This window comes from Grus americana, chromosome 2, assembly GCF_028858705.1.
Source record: "Grus americana isolate bGruAme1 chromosome 2, bGruAme1.mat, whole genome shotgun sequence".
NCBI classification, from domain to species: domain Eukaryota; kingdom Metazoa; phylum Chordata; class Aves; order Gruiformes; family Gruidae; genus Grus; species Grus americana.
Window position 1 is genome coordinate 145,723,048 of NC_072853.1, and position 19,769 is coordinate 145,742,816.

The 19,769-nt window shown below is 42.2% G+C and overlaps 1 protein-coding gene across 4 annotated transcripts in view; it reads right to left on the reverse strand.

The window, feature by feature from the left end:
• The window catches only part of FAM171A1 (family with sequence similarity 171 member A1), a 92,339-nt gene that overhangs the window by 30,969 nt on the left and 41,601 nt on the right, over positions 1-19,769 (reverse strand). For 3 of the 4 annotated variants that reach the window (XM_054817404.1, XM_054817403.1, XM_054817402.1), the window contains 2 exons: positions 6,260-6,487; positions 767-859 (listed from right to left, as the gene is read on the reverse strand). In XM_054817404.1, coding sequence (XP_054673379.1) covers positions 767-859; positions 6,260-6,487 — 321 coding nt within the window. The remainder of the gene's footprint in view (positions 1-766; positions 860-6,259; positions 6,488-19,769) is intronic. The other variant, XM_054817405.1, reaches the window with a different exon arrangement.

A 19,769-nucleotide genomic window follows, 5' to 3' on the forward strand; every position in this document is an offset into this window, starting at 1 on the left:
TATTTTTAAAAACTTCTGTTCTTTTGTTAACAGACTTACCTCAGCTATCACATCAATTGGGCTAAGTTAGGCCAGATCCCTACATCAGATGAACATTTTGTTCTTTACTGTGTGATTCAGAAAACACAATGTTCATCTGGCTGATACTACAGTTGCTTTAACTTCTGTGTTTGGCCTTACAAAAAGGCGACTCAAACTTTATTCTTCTCATACAGTGGGTTTCATCCTGCAGTATGTGGGTTTGCAGGCAGTCTGACAAGGGGTCCACAGGAAGTACTTAAGAAAAGCAAGTTTATATAGGGTATACAACAACGCAGATGTGAGAAATTTTCAATTTTTCTATGCCCTAAATTTCTAAGGCATTCACAGTAGGAAGCAAGAAACAAAATAAAAACAGAGAAAAATCTTAGACAATGAGAACATCAGAATATGTTTACTGCAAGGATGGTTAAATGAGGCTAGATGAAAAAACATCCAACAGATAGCCAAAGAAATTTAATCTCTAGCTCCCAAATGGCACACTAAAGTCCAAACTTGTTTATTACCAAGTAAGTTGAATTCCCTAGTCACAGCAGTTTAGGATGAATTTAGCTATTAATGGATTTGGTAAAACCATCCCACAGAGGAGCATTCCTCAGGGAACTCAGAAGAACTCCCCACGAAATACCAGTCTCACCCACAGGACAGAGTTCAGAAAGTATCGGGCGTCAGGCTTTTTGTTTAGTGTCACTCAAATTTCAATTCCGACTTCCAAAACCCAGTGTACCTTGAAATCCTGAGACAATCTGGACTACATCATCATAGACCATCAGAGTAGCTGAGCGCTCAGGAAGAAGGCCGAGACTCAGTGAGGAGAACACTGTGGGAGAGAAATGGTTTAAGTGGGATATATTTGAATTCTTATAAACACAACCCAACAACAACAGCACTTACTTCCTTCTACATTTTTGCAAAAGTAGGCCACCCAAACTATTAAAATCGTATTGTATATATGACAGAAACCACGTGCATTTTCTAAACCAAATAATTAAATTGCCAGGGTAATTATTATTGAACTAAACATCATCTACGCTTTAACTCCTGCAAATCATGCAGGGTACCTCAAAGTACAGAAGAGTGCAGTGTAATAAAGCAGCGTTTCGGGTTATAATTCCCAGCTCCACAGAAAGACTTGTCATTACATAAAGAGGAGTGAAACACTAACTCACTCTGAATTATTTTTCTATACGTCTTACTTCAGGAAGATATTAATGAAACGGAACCTTTAAATACTTTGAGATGCTTACATAAAAAGTCATACAGAAAGGCAAAGTATGATGAATAAATCTGAATAATTTGCTTTAAAATACAGCATGTCCTTACTGAGTCACCTCCTACACGACAACAGTGCTATATATAGCAGAACTACTGTCACTCTACCAGTGGTGCGAAAGGGGACAGATAAATGGTATTTGCTGCAAGAAATTGGCACGCAAGGACCTCCTTTGCCACTGGGTATTGACATTCCATAGGGGGCTGCATCTCTTTGGAGAGCGAAGAACATGATATAATTTCATGCCAAGTTCTTCAGACCCAGAAGACCAGAAACATGTCTGGAATTAAGCCGCCGAGCACACCTGACTCCTGCACGCAAGAAAACAGTAAGAAGTAGACCTGCCTGCAGTCGATGTATGGCTTTCAAAGATAGCAGGAGAGGAGGAGATTAATGCAGACCAGTAAGTTTTGGTAACTGGGCAGCAGCATCCCACATTTGCACCTGGAAAGTACTCATCCCATTCTGAAGTGACCACAGGCTGAGGAAGACATTTCCAGAACCGATTAACAGAAAAACAGCATAAGGTCTTCTGATTTTCTGGAGCTTCGAAAATTTTCTCTAAATTAGTATGTATTACTTAATCCAAGAGACCATATAGATGTTAGCTACAAATAGGGATACTGTACACTATTTCTGTTTTAAGAAATATATTCTCTTTTTGAAGATCAGAAATTTTAGTGTTTGGGAGAAAGACAGGAGAAGGGAGAAGAAACTAGGAGAAACACACTGATAAGAACATCATCTGAAAGATTGTTTTAACAACATATATGACCATCAAAAAAAAAAAAATCGTGTTATTGCAAGTACAGCTGAGAACTTTCTTTCCAATGCTCTACATATGAAACAGATCTACACACCAAGCAACACAAGTAAGAAAGCCTAGTGTAAGTAGCACTAAGGCCACACAATTACAAAATTTGTCTTTACTCCAATAACTTAATTTGTATGAAGAAAGCTAATATAATTTAGACACCCTGGGGAGCTCAATACAATAAACCACGCCAACTTCTTCTTCCATATATGCCAGACTATAATGCATATAACCTCCAAACTTCCCTTGGGCTTTTCTGTACAATCTTTTCTCAGCGTGACAAAGGCAAAAAGTCATAGTTTTGTAAGGCCAGAAGAATGACGGTGATGATCCAGTCTTATTCCTGTATAACTTCAGCCTTCCCTTAAGTAATTACTGCTTCAGATTCAATAGCTGTGCTTAAACTAGAAAATGTGTTGAAGAAAAACTATCCGATTTTCTTTTAAAGGTGTCCAGTGGTGAAGAACACACCACAACATCAATGTTCTAGTAAATAATTATGAGGACAGTTAAACTATGTGCCTTTTTACCCATCAAAATTTATTGAGGTTAGACTTCCAGCCATTTGATCTTCTTTTTATACAAGTCCACTAGACAGAAGAATTCTCTTACCCGTTTCCTGTTCTCTATGTGGGCACTGATGGACTACGATCAAATTACCCCATGAACTTTCTCTCTGGTGAACAAAATAAATTAAGCACTTCCAAGTCTTTCCCTGTAAGCCCTATTTTCTAATCTTTTAATCACTCCTGCTATAGCCCTGCAGTTTCAAACATTTTGCTTGAAGTGCGGATCCAGAACTGGACACACATTTCCCTGAGTGGCCACACCAAGGACAAGTTCTGAAATACTATACTCCACCTTCTCATCTTTACCTTATTTTACAGCTAAGGATCAGAGTATTCTGCATTCTTGCAGTGCTGCTTTGGGAGGTGATTTTCAACCATTCATCTACCATGACTCACATGTTTTCTGCAGAGTCACTGCTTTCCAGATGAGCTCTCCTCTCCCAGAAACACCACGAGCATCCTCTGCTCTTAGAATTGCATTTCACCACAGTGAATACTCCAGTTTGCTTTGACTGACCCTACCAGCTATCCTGAACTGTGCTGCCTCATCAACTTCTCTCTTCGTCACACACACTGCTCAAAAAAAGTCCTCTTAAATATGGACTACCAGTCACAATTTTTTTTTCTTCCAAATTATTTACAAAGAAAAAAATCTATGCATAGCTAAGAGCAGATAGATGAGCACATCTTCCATCATGAACACTTCAACAACTCAAGTGATGTTAAATTAATGAACTGTTAATAAGTGAAGTCATGGCTCTGCTGATAAATAGTTTAATGGAAAAAGAGATCTTCATCTTTTCCTCCTACCATTTATCACTGTGTAAATAAATAATCCTCTTGCTTAAGTGGTAAAGAGCTAGTAATTATTTTGCTTAATATAAGAAAAGTTCATTTCTGCCAAACTATGAGAACAGAAATCCCTCAATGCTTACTCCTTAAAGTTATTACAATAACATCATGAGTTCAGTGGCTGCACAGCTTTTCAGCATAAGATTATAACTAATGCATATTGACCGTGATGGAGGAATCCTGATTCTTCGGCAAAGTCCTCTTACAGCACTTTAAACGTTACCACCCTACATCTCTCAAACCTATTTCCTCCTCATGGTTAGCATTTCCACATTTGAAGTAAATGTGTCCACAGTTCATTTACCACAGCATGCAGGATGGCACGTTAGCTTAAACCACTGCCGTGGGTGAAACGCTGCTCAGAATGGTGTGTCTGCTCTGTGGGGTGACAACTACTAGTACTGTTAAAAAAGCATTTTTGGGAAATAAGGATCCCACGGTATGCGTGTGCCCACTGCAGAATCAAGATTTAAATATGCTGCCTATTCCCCATCATTCAACCCAGATTAAAAATAACAACAACAACAACAAAACTCCCATGGTTTTCAAAACTTCCACACTGTGCTGGTTACAAGCATGATATTCATTTAAATACAGGACATTTAAATATAAACAGTTCTTGGAAAGTTTTTTAAAGACTATAGGCATCTTAGTCAATACAAAAAATAGCAGTCTAAGTATCTTGGGCCTGAACTTTTATGTCATGTCCCTTTGAAGGAGTAATTCAAAGAACAACCCTATTAAATCTACACGGGGTGTATCAAGTTGTAACTTGTTGTTTCTTTAATCAAAGAAAGGGTTAAGTTCAAGGTACAGAAAGCGAAAGAAAGGATTCTACTCCCAATTAAATCAATGGCAAACTACCTGCCAGCTTCAGTGGGGGAAGATCAGAGGTGAAAGGAATCTATTTTCTGAGTTAGGCTCACATTTCAGCCGTGGAAAGAAAGATTTTGTGGAAACTGTATACAATTACTGCTCTTTAAACTTCAATGACTTACCAAAACAATAATGCCATGTTTAATTCCCTTCCCTCAAAATCATTATTTAAGAAAAAGCAACAAGCAAAAACCCTAACCAAACTCCAGGCCATGGAAAAGTAGGTTGGATTCAAAAGATCTAGGGTATGAGTCAGAAAGATATGAGATGCAAGGCAAGAAAAGGTTCAGGCAAGAAAAGGTTATTGCTCATTTTAATCATGTATGATTGAGTCTTAAGGAAGTACATGAAGTATGCCGAGGAAGCTGCACTTCACCTTATTTAGACAGAAAAAAACATGAAGGAAATTTCTAAACAGAGCCACAGAACAATTATGGTTGGAAGGAACCTCTGGAGGTCACCTGCTTCAAACAAGCAGGGGGGTGTCCAGTTGAGCTTTGAGTATCTGTAAGGATGGAGATTTCACAACCTTTCTGGGCAACCTGTTCCAATCTTTAACAACTGCTGCTGTAAAGAATTGTTCCTCTTTATTTATTTAAAAGTCTCCTTGCTACAACTCATTTCAGTTGCTTCTTATCCTTTCACTGTGCATCTAAGAGCCTGGCTTAGTCTTCGCTATAGCTCCATTAAGTAGTTGGAAAACGTGACAGAATACAGTAGAGGAAATGTGGAAGTCAGTCTATCTTATCTGAAGCAAGCAAATGCAGATAAGCAAACAGCATGTTGAAATGCCTAAATCATAATTCTGGGTTTGAAGAGATTCAAGTTCCTTTCCCCATCTGAAAAACACATTTGCTGCTTGACCTTGCGGCAAGCCTCATAGTCCCTCTGGCTATGTTGATACTAATAAAAAAATGGAGCCAATGCATGGGACTGAACACTGCCCTGTGATCATTTATACTATTTAAATATTAGCACACTTAAAGCCTGACATGGCTTTGGCCTGGGCTAATTATCAAATCTGAAGTGATATTTAGGTGTGATTTGGGTATAATAGAAGCCTGGGACCATTCTCAAACTACTTGGACCCTAATTTTGGCTGGAGATTAGACGAAAGGGCAGGTGAACACTGGGGATGTGACCTTCATCTAGATCTTACATCTCAAGGTCTGAAAGCCACCCTCTATCTATTCTATCTAGCAGTACAGAAATAGTCTTCATAGTTTCCCCTCCTGTACAACTGATGTAAAATCTCCTACTTCTCCTAAAATTTTGATGCATTATGATAAAAACTAACATGCAAGTATTATTGTTATATTTCTTTGCCTGCAGAAGAAACAAACCATACTAAGTTAGAAAAAATCCTTACATCTGGATAACATAACTGTGTATTAAAACTGTCCTATGGACATGGCCAAGAACCGAAAGGCCAGGACTTTTTTTGTACACTACAGCCTACGGTGCAACAGTTGTTGCTGCACCTTGGGAGAGAAACGAATGAGTACCTCACAGCTGCTGAAACAAAGCACTTGGAAACAGAGTTCCCATAAAGAAAAAGATCTGGAATAGATTTGTATTTTCTGTGGAGCTGTAAGAGCACCAATGGTTGTTTGAAAACTGACATAGCACTGTGTCAAGGACAGCCAGAAGGAAAGCAAATCCCCACACAGCCCTGATGCCACAGTTTAACTGAGGAAGAAATCTTGCTTTTTTTTGAAACGCACAGATGTTCTTCCTCCCACCCAGGATCGCAAGCATTAAAACACATCATACAAAACTATGTAACTTCCTTTAGATGCAAAATCTTACCTCAGAACAAAAATAAAGATCTCTTACCAGGCAATCTTACAGGTTTCCATGGTGCAGAATTTGGCACATATGCATGTTTACTAGCAGTCACTATCAGCTGATTGCCCAACTTATACTGAAACTTGAGGAAGGCAGTGCCATCTGCTCCTGAGGTTCCAGATGCAATGGAGATCTGGTTGGTAAAAATCTCAATGAAGGCTTCAGTTACTGGCTGATGTGTGCTGGCATCGCTTACATGGACCTTCAGCGTTACTTCTGTAATGACAAACAACCACAGCAATTATCGTCCAAAAAGCTTCCGCAGGAGGCAGCAATTAGAACATGCTAGCACACCAATGACCAAAAAGACACAGGGCTCAATGCTAACCTCTGACACTCTGGTGCCAGGTACGACCTCTTGTCCTGGCCTGCACTTCTCCATTTTGGGCAGTCACTCTTTAGAGACACTGCAGACTCTGCCACAAGCCAGACCAGGTCCTGAATTACTGCCCTACTGCTAACTCCAGCTGTGGAGGCATCTATATTCCACCTAAGATGCACATGCAGCTGGGCAGCCCATCACCGGGGCAGGCAATATTCCCTTCAATGGGCAACATGTCAATCTCACAGTAGCATCATAATTCTAAATGCACGTGCTATCAAACATCACATATTAGTTGCAGACAGCACAGCATCGTAACTCTCTGTAAGGTCCCTGCCTTGCTGTGCCTCTGCTCCAGCCAGCCTCCTCCACCAGCAGTGGGAAGAGGGAAAGGCTGGAAGTGGGCTGTGCTCCCTCACCCCTTCCCCAAAACACTTCTCTCTCTCTCTGTAGCAAAGGAACAAAGGAAATCTGCTGTGATGGAAGCCCAGGAAAAAAGTGGGCAACGGAGCGGGCTGTGTTACAGTCGGAGATTTTGAACCCCAGTGGGAGAGTCTGCTCCAGCAGGCATAGGACTTCCCTGGTGGTGTCTAACCAAGGTGGTGAAGTCCCACAGGGTCAGGTCCTTGTCCTCAAAGCACAGGATGACCAGGTGGGATGCAGAGTGCTAGCCGTGAGCAAGAGAGGAACGCTTCCCCCTGCCTCCCAGTTCACTGACCCTTTTGCCAAGGGGGTGAAATGCCACTGCACCCAGTGATAGCTGCTGTCAGCCCTGACGCTGCCATATTATCTGTCCCCACATAAAACTCGTGGGTGTAAGCAGCAAAGAAGTGCTGGTTCAGGCAGTGAGGAGAATCATACATCTTGTAGATGTGCAGTCAGAAGCTAATCGAATGGACTACATTTTTCTTGAGTAATTTGCCATTTTTCCAGAAACTAATTACTTGCTTAAATGCTTCCAGATGTACAATATTTGTCCACTCCAGGGCACTCCTACAACTAAACCATGCATTGTGTCACCAGGCTTCTGTTACATAAAGTGGAGTGGCTTGTGCAAGACAGTCCCTCTGGAAAGCATTCTTCCATATCTATGACTATTTTTCTGTCCCTCCAATAGTTCCTCTGCTTCATGCTCTCAAGTAGCAGCTGTTGCCTTTCTTTAATAACTATGACTTAAATGCAATGCTGTGTTGAAAAGACCCAGCAACAGTCCAATGCCTCCACCAAGCCACTCCTTGGATTTTTTTTACAGTTGCCTCGTTCTCCTAAATGAGTACCTCCCTCCCTCTCTTCTCTCCCACTCTCCCCTTTCTCTCATTCTCGCCCTCATCTTTGGAAATTCTGTTGTTCTTGCATGAAGTCCCCTAACTCAGCTTACTCCATTCCCCAAGGTAGTAGAAGATATTTTGCAAACTTCCTTTTTGTGTCAGGGGAATTCAGCTGCTAACAAGCAAGACACTCACACTCCACATGCAACTCATTTCTTCATGTGCTGCCCAGAAGAGACCATGATCTCCTCTTTATATTTATTTAGAAACAATACATTAGGTCCTACAGAACAGCACTGGCAATATAGATTTGTTATCTCACTGCCATGCATTAGGATTTTAAGACTTATTTTGGCTTAAGCCCTGAGCCAGCAAGATGTAACACCAAAAAGAACAAATAACAAAATCTCTGTTGTGAATTTCAATAGTGAAATGACACAACTGAGTACGCTGAGAAACATACTGTAACAATGTAAAATTTTAAAAGGATGTCAGGATCTAATACAAAAATATCAGCACCTCTGTCCCGAGGGCATTTCAGTCAGAAAGATATTGGGCCCTAAGCAGAGACCTTCTATCTGAATCCTATAGTACAGAAAATATAAATATCAGGCAGCCCTGAACAAAACCCCATTATAGAAATTCATCATCATCGCAGCCCTCACTTTAGAACTTGGCAATGGAGGATGCCAATTTAGAGGGGATCAGCATGAAATAAATTCTAGCTATTAAAGATTCTGGACTTGTTCCCAGTTTTGCATTTAGTAGTCAAAGAAAACAACATATATTGAAAAACAGCATCGATACACTCTGGTGTGCACGTACAGAATGCCTCCTTAGAAACCTTGCCTTGACCACCAAGCAACTCGTGAAATGTTGTGCACGTGAAAGGCAGCCACATTAATCAAAGAAGGAACACATATGTATTGATGTATTTACAAACTGTACATGTATTTACAAATGTGAAGGCAAGAAGCAATATAAGTTTTTATTTATTTTCAAAATGCGCAGGACGAATACACTTAGATTCAAAGCTGTGCTGATGATGTTTCCCACTTTGAATTGCCTAGCAAAGAATGCTGAATAACAGATGCGGTTAAGAATAATGGGCCGTGCATTAAAGAAAAAGCAAGGAAACAAGACAAGCTGAACCTTGTGGTTAGCAATTTCAGTAACATGGAAGTTTAGCCTTTTCTATAATAATCACATATAAGAAGGAACCAAGGAGCTCTGGAATATTAAATACTAATCAATCAAGGAGAAGGAAAAGAAAACAACAGAAGCATCACATCTATGTAATTCCTTGTAGACATCCATAATTCTAGAATAGAGACTACTGTGAAAATTGATCAAAAGAAAAAAACCTGATAAACATATACACACAAATCCAGTGCTCTCTTCCTAAACAAGAGAGCTAGCCACGGGTACCTCCAGTCAGAAATTCCTTTAGCCTTCACTCTACAGCTATATAAGGGCTTCTGTCTGCATCCTTCTCTCTTTCTGATAAGGAAGGATAAGAGTTTCCAAAGTCCTGTTTCCAAATGGAAATGACAAAGCCTGTCACCTAAGATGGAAGACTGATGTCCTGAAAGGCAACAGACTGGAACTGCTGCTCCAAACCGCAGTCTCTGGATCAGACGCTGGGTTTTTTTTTCCTCCTCCTTTTTAATATTTAGACTTAGGTTTTTTCCTGAGAAGATAGAGAAAATCCTAGCAGTCTGAACAACCCTAATTCCTTATTGTGTGTTACATTCCCTGACATACGTGTGAAATGTATACAACTTGCTTAATTCAGGGCTTTCTCCTATGCAACAGCTCCTTTTTCTTCTTATCTAATGCAGCAGTGAAGTCATGAACACTAAACCTGCATTATCACAGTAATTTCCACAGCAACAGAATGATTACAAGCTTTAAAATGGAGAGAAATCGTTGAAGAAAACCTCCTCTCAAACACTGAGAGTGACGAGAACAATCTAGAGAGACTGCTATGAAAACTTAAAGCTATACAATAAGTTTCAGAATTGCTAGGAGATCTGCAGGCACTTCTTGAGGAACAGCAGGACTGAAGAAGGGAAAGAAGAGAGCAGAGTAAGGACAGCAAGTGATCCAAGATCAGTCTGACCTCAAATTAATAGGGACGTCTTAGCCCAAAGCATTAGGAATACTAAAAGAAGTAGTTAATTAGAAAAAGCTGCTTAGAAGACTCATTATTAGCTAAGGAATAGAGTCTTTAAAATATCTGGCAGATACATTATTCTTGAGTTTTACAGCCTACCGCAGCAAGGAGCTCACACAGAATTAAAGACACATGAACATAGAGAAGGAAGGACATCTGCAGTAAGTGGGGAACACGATGGAGGCAGGGAACCAAAAGCACTGCAGAAGATGATCTCCAAGAACATGAACTGCTAAAGAGGAGTGTGCTTCATCCTTCCACTGATTTGTGATACTGTTGTGCTTTCTATTATTTACTACAGCAGGAATATTCAATTACTAAGTTCTGCAAGACCTTTGCTCTGTGCTACTAGAGACGTCCTGGAGGAAGGGAAGGGACATAAAGGTGCACAGTGCTGATGTTTTCTCACTGCAGAGCGAAGCAGAGGTGGCTGAGGTGACAGAACCTGGGCTGATGAGTTCACCCAGGGCAGCTGTGATAGTCCGGCAAAGTTCCTGCTGACTGGAAGAGGGGGAACATAACCCCCATTTTTAAGAAGGGTAAAAAGGAAGACCCAGGGAACTACAGGCCGGTCAGTCTCACCTCCGTGCCTGGCAAGATCATGGAGCAGACCCTCCTGGAGACTATGCTCAGGCACATGGAAAATAAGGAGGTGCTTGGTGACAGCCAACATGGCTTCACTAAGGGCAAATCGTGCCTGACAAACTTGGTGGCCTTCTATGATGGGGTTACAGTGTTGGTGGACAAGGGAAGGGCAACTGACGTCATCTGCCTGGACTTGTGCAAGGCATTTGACACTGTCCTGCACAACATCCTTGTCTCTAAATTGCAGAGACATGGATTCAATGGATGAACCACTCAGTGGATAAGGAATTGGCTGCATGGTCGCACTCAAAAAGTTGTGATCAACGGCTCAATGTCCAAGTGGAGAACTGTGACGAGTGGTGTTCCTCAGGGGTGGTACTGGGACCGGCACTGTTCACCATCTTTGTCGGCAACATGGGACAGTGGGATCGAGTGCACCCTCAGCAAGTTTGCCGACGACACCAAGCTGTGTGGTGTGGTCGACACGCTGGAGGGAGGGGATGCCATCCAGAGGGACCTTGACAGGCTGGAGAGGTGGGCCCGTGCGAACCACATGAAGTTCAACAAGGCCAAGTGCAAGGTCCTGCACGTGGGTCAGCGCAATCCCAAGCATGACTATAGGCTGGGCGAGGAGTGGATTGAAAGCAGCCCCGAGGAGAAGGACTTGGGGATATCGATTGATGAGAAGCTCCACATGAGCCGGCAGTGTGTGCTTGCAGCCCAGAAAGCCAACCGTGTCCTGGGCTGCATCAAAAGAGGTGTGACCAGCAGGTCAAGGGAGGTGATCCTGCCCCTCTACTCTGCTCTTGTGAGACCCCACCTGGAGTACTGCATCCAGCTCTGGGGGCCCCAGTACAGGAGAGACATGGAGCTGTTGGAGCGAGTCCAGAGGAGGGCCACGAAGGTGATCAGAGGGCTGGAGCACCTCTCCTGTGAGGACAGGCTGAGAGAGTTGGGCTTGTTCAGCCTGGAGAAAAGAAGGCTTTGGGGAGGTCTACCTGAAGGGGGCCTACAGGAAAGATGGTGAGGGACTGTTTATGAGGGTGTGTAGTGACAGGACAAGGGGTAATGGGTTCAAGCTGAAGGAGGGTCGATTTAGATTAGATATTAGAAAGAAATTCTTTAGTGTGAGGGTGGTGAGGTACTGGAACAGGTTGCCCAGAGAGGTTGTAGAGGCCCCATCCCTGGAAGTGTTTAAGGCCAGGTTGGATGAGGATTTGGGCAACGTGGTCTAGTTGAGGGTGTCCCTGCCTGCAGCAGGGGGGTTGGAACTAGATGATCTTTGAGGTCCCTTCCAACCCAAACCATTCTATGATTCTATGATTCTCACCTCCCCAGACAGGCCAGCCACATTCAGGACAGGCTACGCCAGAACCGACAGCCCTGTCTCATATACCTGGCTCCTGACAGCACGGTGCGAACATGAGTCTTTCAGACCTGGGCTGTCTGGCATGTGGTTGCAGCACAACGTAGGTGGCCACAGGTAGAGCCAGAGTAATTTGCCTGCATCACTAGCGCATGCCCTGCCATTATGTTCCTACAGGACTGTTTCACGTCCAAAGCAAGAGCTACTTATGTTAACTGTTCCTTTCCAGGAGATAAGCCATGGGCAAAGATATCCTGACTGGATGGGCAAAAAGACTGTGTGTCCCTGTCCAAAAGTGCAGCTAGGAACGGGCCACTCGCAAATGTTAAATAGTGCAAGTCTTCCGGGCAACCCTGCAACTCTGGCTTCAGGAATCCCAAAGCAAAGCAGGAAAAAGAGGTTAGTGGGAAAACAGCAAATACAGGGTTACATTCCAGAAAGAGAAGCACAAGGCTGCTGTATGTGTATACTCAAGCAAGTAGTCTAGCCTATATCTCTTCTCATATAGTTATATTCCTTAGTCTTCTTTCAGCAATCACATCTTGTTTTTCAAACAAGCACAAACCAAAACTACTACTTACAGTGAAAACAGCTGCTTAAGTGCAACTCCCTCCCAGTTTTCTAGTACTAAACTTATTGTCAGCTATATAAAATCCCCCAGCATCTCCAAGGTTATAATTTGGGAAAGTGAAATAAAAAAAAAGACAAAAAACCCCCTTACACGTTAGCATTCCAATCCAGAATCCCATCTGTCTTCTTAATCTGATTTTTGAGATTTTACTAAGTCTAAACTTTCTCTGAGCAATCCTTCCTGTGCCATCTGCTTTATGAACCATACTGCCTCCTCTGAAATACAAGTAACCTTAAGACAAGTATTTCTGCAGTCGCAACCCCTCTTCTTAGACTCACAACTGCTCTTTATATTGTTGTGACCTCCCAGTTTGGGAACGGTTTCCTTCAAAACTGGTATCATCAGCTCTGTCTGCTATAACCAAACTCCTGAAAAGTGAAAAGCACTGGTTTTGGTTTGTTTTTTTGTTTTGGTTGGTTTTTTTTCCCCAAAAAAGCCAAATGTTACATAGAAAGAAAAATCCTGAGCCATCTGAGTGATGGCACACTGTCAGATCTCAAATACTGAGAACAGAGAAAAGTTATGACACAGATTGGAAGTCAAAGATTACAATCTTATTTAGGTCCCAATCCTGCAATTTGGTTTCTGTGCACACACCCCTCTGTCAGGCAGACTCCTGCTGACGTCTGCTGGACAGATGATCTCTTTTGGGAACAGGCTGACACATGCAGCCGTTATCACTTATCTTTTCCTCTGAGGGTCCCCTATCTATGGACAATGTCAGGATATTACCAAAGAAAGAGATATTTAAATTATCTAGGTTTTGATTAGAGAAAGAAAACTTCCTGCTCATTTAAAAAATGCCATTATGAACTTTATTTAAAATAAAATTGTATCCCCCGCTCTGATTGAGCTTACTGGCAGCATGCCTGGTTTTGAATCCTACATGCCAAACGGATAAGCCTTTCTGCCTCTTAACCTTTCATCCATGTGCGAGGTCACCCCTCAGCCAAACAGGATTTTCATTTATCTAAAGGAAAACATTTTCCTAGAAAAAGGAGCGTTCCCCAGCCCCTAGCCACAGATGCCAACTCAAGCACTTACGTATCATCATCTTTCTAATGTATTGCATCAAGAAGGCTCTACTGACAGCCAAACTTCAAAACAGTAGCAGAGTAAGTTCAATATGACAAAAAAGGAAACGTGTATGTGAAATCCCTCCAGAAACACACAGACTCTGGTCTTCATTGATGTGGTCACCTGAAAAGTAAGTTCACATGTACCACCTCAAATGGCAAACTAGGCATGCTTGTAGAAGATTCACGGCAAAGACAATGACATCCTCTGCTCAGAACAGGCTCTGGTCCATGTTACAGGAAAACCAGTGGTGCTACGCAGCCTTCCCCTCCACCACAGGTGACCAAGGTCTCAAGGGAACCCAACCACACAGAAGATGGGATGTGGGAGCTCTGCTCGTGCTCATTGCCTGTTCAGCGATTCTCAAGATTATACCAGGACTGCTGCAGTCCCTGGCATGAAGCAGAAAGATCCTTACTTGTGTCCACAGCACTGGTCAGACCTCTAGCAAGGACAGCACGACAGGGCTTGGCGCTCAGGCCCAGACTTTGAGGACTTAGAAAGCAGAGGGGTTCAGAGAAGAGCCACATAAAAATCCAGTGGACAGGGAAGCAGCCTTGGGACTGGCCCTCTGAAGAACCTGACCTCTTCAGTTATTGCAAGAGAAGGCTGGATCGCTGTGCATAACAGGGAAACTGCAAAAAGGAGTCAGCTGAGGACCTTTAGTCCTGCTGACAGAGGTACAGTATTGACACAACAGCTGTACACTGAACTTAAGCAAATTCAGGTGTCATTTTTTAGCAACAAGAGCACAGCTTACTAGATGGCAGATTCAATCGTGCTGACAGACTATAGGAAGATTTAGTTGTTTGGTTTTTTAAATAGTTTTCATTTTAGTTCTAGGTGTTTAATTAAGGCTTACAATTCATGCTTAATTCTGGAGTTAATAGAATTAATGTTTGATTCTAGAACATTTATGAAGCCAATCCAAACAGTTGTCTGCAGTGCCTCTTTTTAACACTGCAATCTAAATTTGCTAAACACTTTTCTGCTTTACAGGTCACAGGGAAGACTATCAGTATGATCCTCTGCGTGCTCTAAGCACTTGTAGTGTGATGACTATAATTAACTCTCACACGTCAGAAGTCAAGAAAGAACTTTTCTCCCCCAAATGCAAAACTGACTGTGACTTCTGAGTTTCTTTTATTTCTCTCCTTTGCTCTTCCTCAGAAACAGCAGAGATCAGATGCAACGGGAGCTGCATAGTTCCATCTCTTTGCTGGCGCAGAGAAGCCCTCTGTGATGCCTGATCAATGCATCGTGCTCACCTCATCTCAGTGGACAAGTGGGATCCGGGGCTGTGGAGGAGGCTGCTCTCGGCTGGCACTTGAGGCTTTTTTTGCCCTTCTCTGCAGCACAGTTTGATTCATCTGCATTTCTCATCTAACATTCCTTGCCACTGCAAGTGCCTCAGGCATTGCTGGCACCGTGGCTGGTTCCTCTAGTGCACAAGAATTTAATTTCCAGAGGGCTGAAATGGTTTAGCTTAACTCAAATAATTAGACTTAATCCTCAATATTCAAATAAAGCACAGTGGTCTGTGATATGAAGGTCAGACAGGTGCCCTCCTTGCCTCTTCAGGTTTAAAATCTATTACACAGAGCATTTGGAAACTAAAATGATAAATACATTAGTTTATTTTGAAATACATTATCTCCTAGTGATAACACACACAAATTTTAATAAAATGTCACAAAAGAAACTCTAGGATAAGAACGAGAACAATTTATGCTCTCTTCAGTGACAACCATGGCTACTACACAACCATGTACTCAAGGGGGAGGGAGGGGTAGTTAAAGGATAATAAAGACATTCATCACACAACTGTCCAACATTTAAAAGAGGTTTTGCATATCCTGACCTGCTAGAGCCTAGAGCATTAGCACCAAAATTAATTTCTTGGAAAAAAAGGTAGGAATTTGCTTTAATTAAAAAAGTGAGAGCTACATGCAAAATGCCCAGATGAGACACTGATACCCTATTGTTAAGTGATTAAAGAAGCATTTATAATTAACTTGAAACTCACACGGCTATGAAACTCATGAATAGCAATAGTTGCATTAACAGGTCTGCCTTTGATCTCTACAGGAACTGTGCATGACACAAACTAATTTCATTTCCAAACCTTGTCTTTTAGACAGGGAATTATATAAAGATACTGTCATGGAGCGCAGATGGAAGTTGAGTTTCAAAGCTTTAGCTTGCCACACGCATAATGCATTCTTTACAAAACATGAAAAAGTAATCCCTGCTTAAAACTCTCTTTTTTTCCCTAATAGAGTCCTTTGAAACTCTGTTTGGAGATCAATATGGAATGAAAAGTTAATGCACCGATATTTTTCAGTTGCTGAGCATTAGAGTTCTCCACTGACTCAAACAAGACCACAGATGATTTTGCAACATCAGCTCTGAGGATAACAACACATTGAGCTCAGCCGCTGCACAGCTCGTGGGGATTTTAAGCCAAGTTTATACCTACTGCATCACTGGTCTAGTTTGGGGGAGGGCAGGCAGGGAAACCTTGGATTTGCTTAGCCATGAATGGATGTGTTACATTTTCTTGGAAAAACTGTTTCCTAAGTCTATTAATAACAGTATGCATCTGATGAAAACAATTCAAAGCAGATGTATTCCACATTTAAGTGAACCAGTGTACGTGCAATGGGGCAAGAAGGAGACAAGCGCTTTTTTTTTTCCTTATTTCCAAGTAGCTTTAGTCTTAGGTTTAATCTCTACTTATTTCCAAAATCTGTTGTGAAACAAAGCTAGATGTTACTTTAGAAGAAAGTATTTTTCCTTGTTTGTCTTTTTTTAAACAAACTACTGTAATGATTCAAACAAACCCAGCTCAAGTGACTCTCTACATTCCCATCGCAGTCTGCACTGCAGACTTCCACTTTCATCCCAGTACTCCACTGACATTAAGCTAACACAGGTACAGAGGCAAACTCTTGCCTTAAAATTTTACCTAGGCACTTACACGTTCTCTTTTTTCAAATAACTAAACAGTCAATTTATATTCACTTCATTCCTTGAAGAGGTTATCCCCAGCTGGGAGACAGGAAAATTAAGCATAGGCAAAGGCACACGTGGTAACAACCTCATTCCTCCAGCCTAGCCAGCCTGAGGAGGCAGCTCTGCAGGGTGATGAGGAGCTCAGCACTGCTGCTCAGCCACTCCAGCAAGCTCTGGGGCAAAACCAGGAGCATCCCTTCCCCTCCCACCTCCGTGGCCCAGCTGTGGACTCCTGCCTCTTCTCTGGTGCTGCTCTGCTACTCCTTGGACCTGGCACTGCACCAGTTCCATTTACTGACCCAGCACAGCACCAGCCGCACGAAACAAATGGCTTGTTGCCAGGTTATCAGGTTGAACTGCTGAAGCAACACAGCCCCAAGTGCCAAAATCAGCAGAATGGGCAGGTATGGGGGTGGAGAGGCATGAAGTCTTCTGGCCAAGTGCAACACTGGTAGAGGAAAAGAGGGGGACTGGGACCACCCTGCTGGTTCATGGGCAATTAGGTCAGCTCAGCTGTACCACCGAACCATAGTCTGGGAGTCCTCCTCAGGTACCTGCACCCCTAAGGTCACTTTGGAAGGATGCTTGTCTCTCTCCCGACTTAGACAAGCTTTAGGTCAGCATTTGACGTGAACAGTTGTGGTCGACCTTTATTCTACATTAATCCCAAATAACTGCCGGTTGGCCACTTCCCAACTGTGGTACCTCTGCCACTGCATACCAGCTCCGCAGCAGTAAAGTCTCCTGGCTCCGTAAAGGCAGGATGCTTGTGACAGTGCCAGGGAAGGGTTTGATTTGGAGCAGTGCATGGGCATTATGTGGGGTTTACTACCGCTCCTGAATACCCAAAAGCCTCTACAGCCACAGTTGGCATTTCTGTCTGGGTGGAGGGAGGAGGTTGCTGTTGATTTCTCCCGACCCTAAAAAGCAAGCTTTCATTAGCATCTCTATGTTGCTGTGACTTCTGGGTTCTCCTCACTACAGCACTAGGATTAATTGCCCCCCAACTTGCCTATATTGAAACTATTTGTTTTGCCTATTTTATCCTCAAAAATATTTATTATAATTCCAAGTTTTTGAGATTTTTCTCTTAAAAACAATGTTTATATTTGCTCATTTGGAATAACTAAAAAAAAAAATAACCTGTGATCTAGGTGGTCTTCTAGATAATGAAGACTTAAAATAGGACCCACTACAGTTCCCTTCATCCTAACACTGTAAAGCATCCCCAGCTTGACACATGGCCATTTGTCATTACCTTTTGTTTACTCCATCCAGTCTCAGTCACGCAGAATAAGCCTTCTCATCCAAGTCAATTAATTTTTCAATTAATGTTTTTGAACCAGCCTGCTGTACTGTCAATATTTCAGCTGTGATGACTGCATATATATGCAGAGCATAACAACAACTGACTCAGCGACCAAAACTTGCTTCAGTTTAAATTATCATAACAGCCATGATGATGTTAATTCTTGGCAGGGGGTTAATTTTAGGGCTGTTAAGATTCCATGAGAAGTAAAATTTCTAACCAGACTAAAATTGTGAATTTTAAAAAATTACTTTCTATTCCCCTACACTGGAAGTAAATGATGTAAATCAGAAATTATTGGATCTTCCACAAATTCACAATCATAACTGGAAAGTACAGTTATAGTTACACTTGCAACATTAATGTTTCTTACAGACTCATTTTATATAAAAACACAAAGTGCCAATGACCAGGGTTTTGATACACTGCTCATCCGGCTTACATTGCTTTCCATGACTTGTCCTATCACTACACTCCCTGATAAAGAGTCCCTCTCCAGATTTCCTGTAGGCCCCTGTCAGGTACTGGAAGACTGCCGTAAGATGTTCGTTCAGGCTGTGTAATTGCCTGCCGAGGGGAGCTGAAGCGGATGGCACTCTGCTGAAGGACTCTTAGGGTTCACAAATCAAAATGTTGAAAACCAACAAACCACAGCAGAAATGGCTGGTCAAACGAGTTGGTGAATTATCTGTTCTCTATAGAGATAAATCTCAATGTAAAATGCTGTGACTGGCCAAAAAACGATGGAAGAAGGCTAAGAGGAGATGGGCAAAGGGCGACGTGCCCTGAAGCTCAGGGAACAATGCAGGGTGTGACTGAGCAGGGCTGCTGAAAACAGAGCTGACTTTATCTCCACACAGCTGTGACCCAGGGGTGGCCTTTGTTTTCGATGAACAGCCATGGCAGTTGAGTGGACCAACACCACTGTTGAGAGGATCAAATATTTCTCCTGAGTTCATTAAAAGTGAGAATGTCTGCCAGACTAGCATGAGAAGGGGGTGTATACGTGCCTCAGCCCAGCATGAAGTATAACTGAACAACTAACAACAGAAATAAATAAATTCGAAGAGAGCAACGGGCTTGAGCTGGTTTCAATCCACATACCCCTTCTTGGCAGCTGGTGATGCTCAGCATCATGACAGTGAGCATATTACAGAGACCAGCAACAGGTATCACACATCTGTATTGTGACTGAACTGTTATTGCTAAGTGCAAATTACGTTAGTATTGTGATTTCAGTATATTTTGCATCACTGTGCTAAATAAAAAAACCCACTGTGTAATGTTAAATATCTGCAAATAAGTACGTTGCATATTAAACATTATACCCTCCACGTGTGGCCTACCTAAAAGAGCCTGGTCAGAGAGCACAGGACTCTTGACAAATGCTCCTATTATTTACTAGTTCGTCCATTTGACAACAGAAAGTGGTTATTGCTTACACTCTGGCATAAACCCATTTTAGATATTTACAGCTGTAAACATCGCTCTGCTTAAGCTCTCTCCCACAGCCCAGAATCCCTCAGATTCTTTCATTTTACCTCTTCCGTTTCTTATGCTGCAAAACACACATCTGTTTAAAAGTAACACTATCACAAGGGCTGCTGGCATTCGTAGTTTGACAAATACATCCACTTTCCCATTAACAAGCAGATACTGAAAACATTCCAGTGGCGTGCTCTGCTTCCTTGGCACAGACAGAAACATGAATATTTTGTAGGCCATTTAGTCTATGCATTAAGCAAGCAT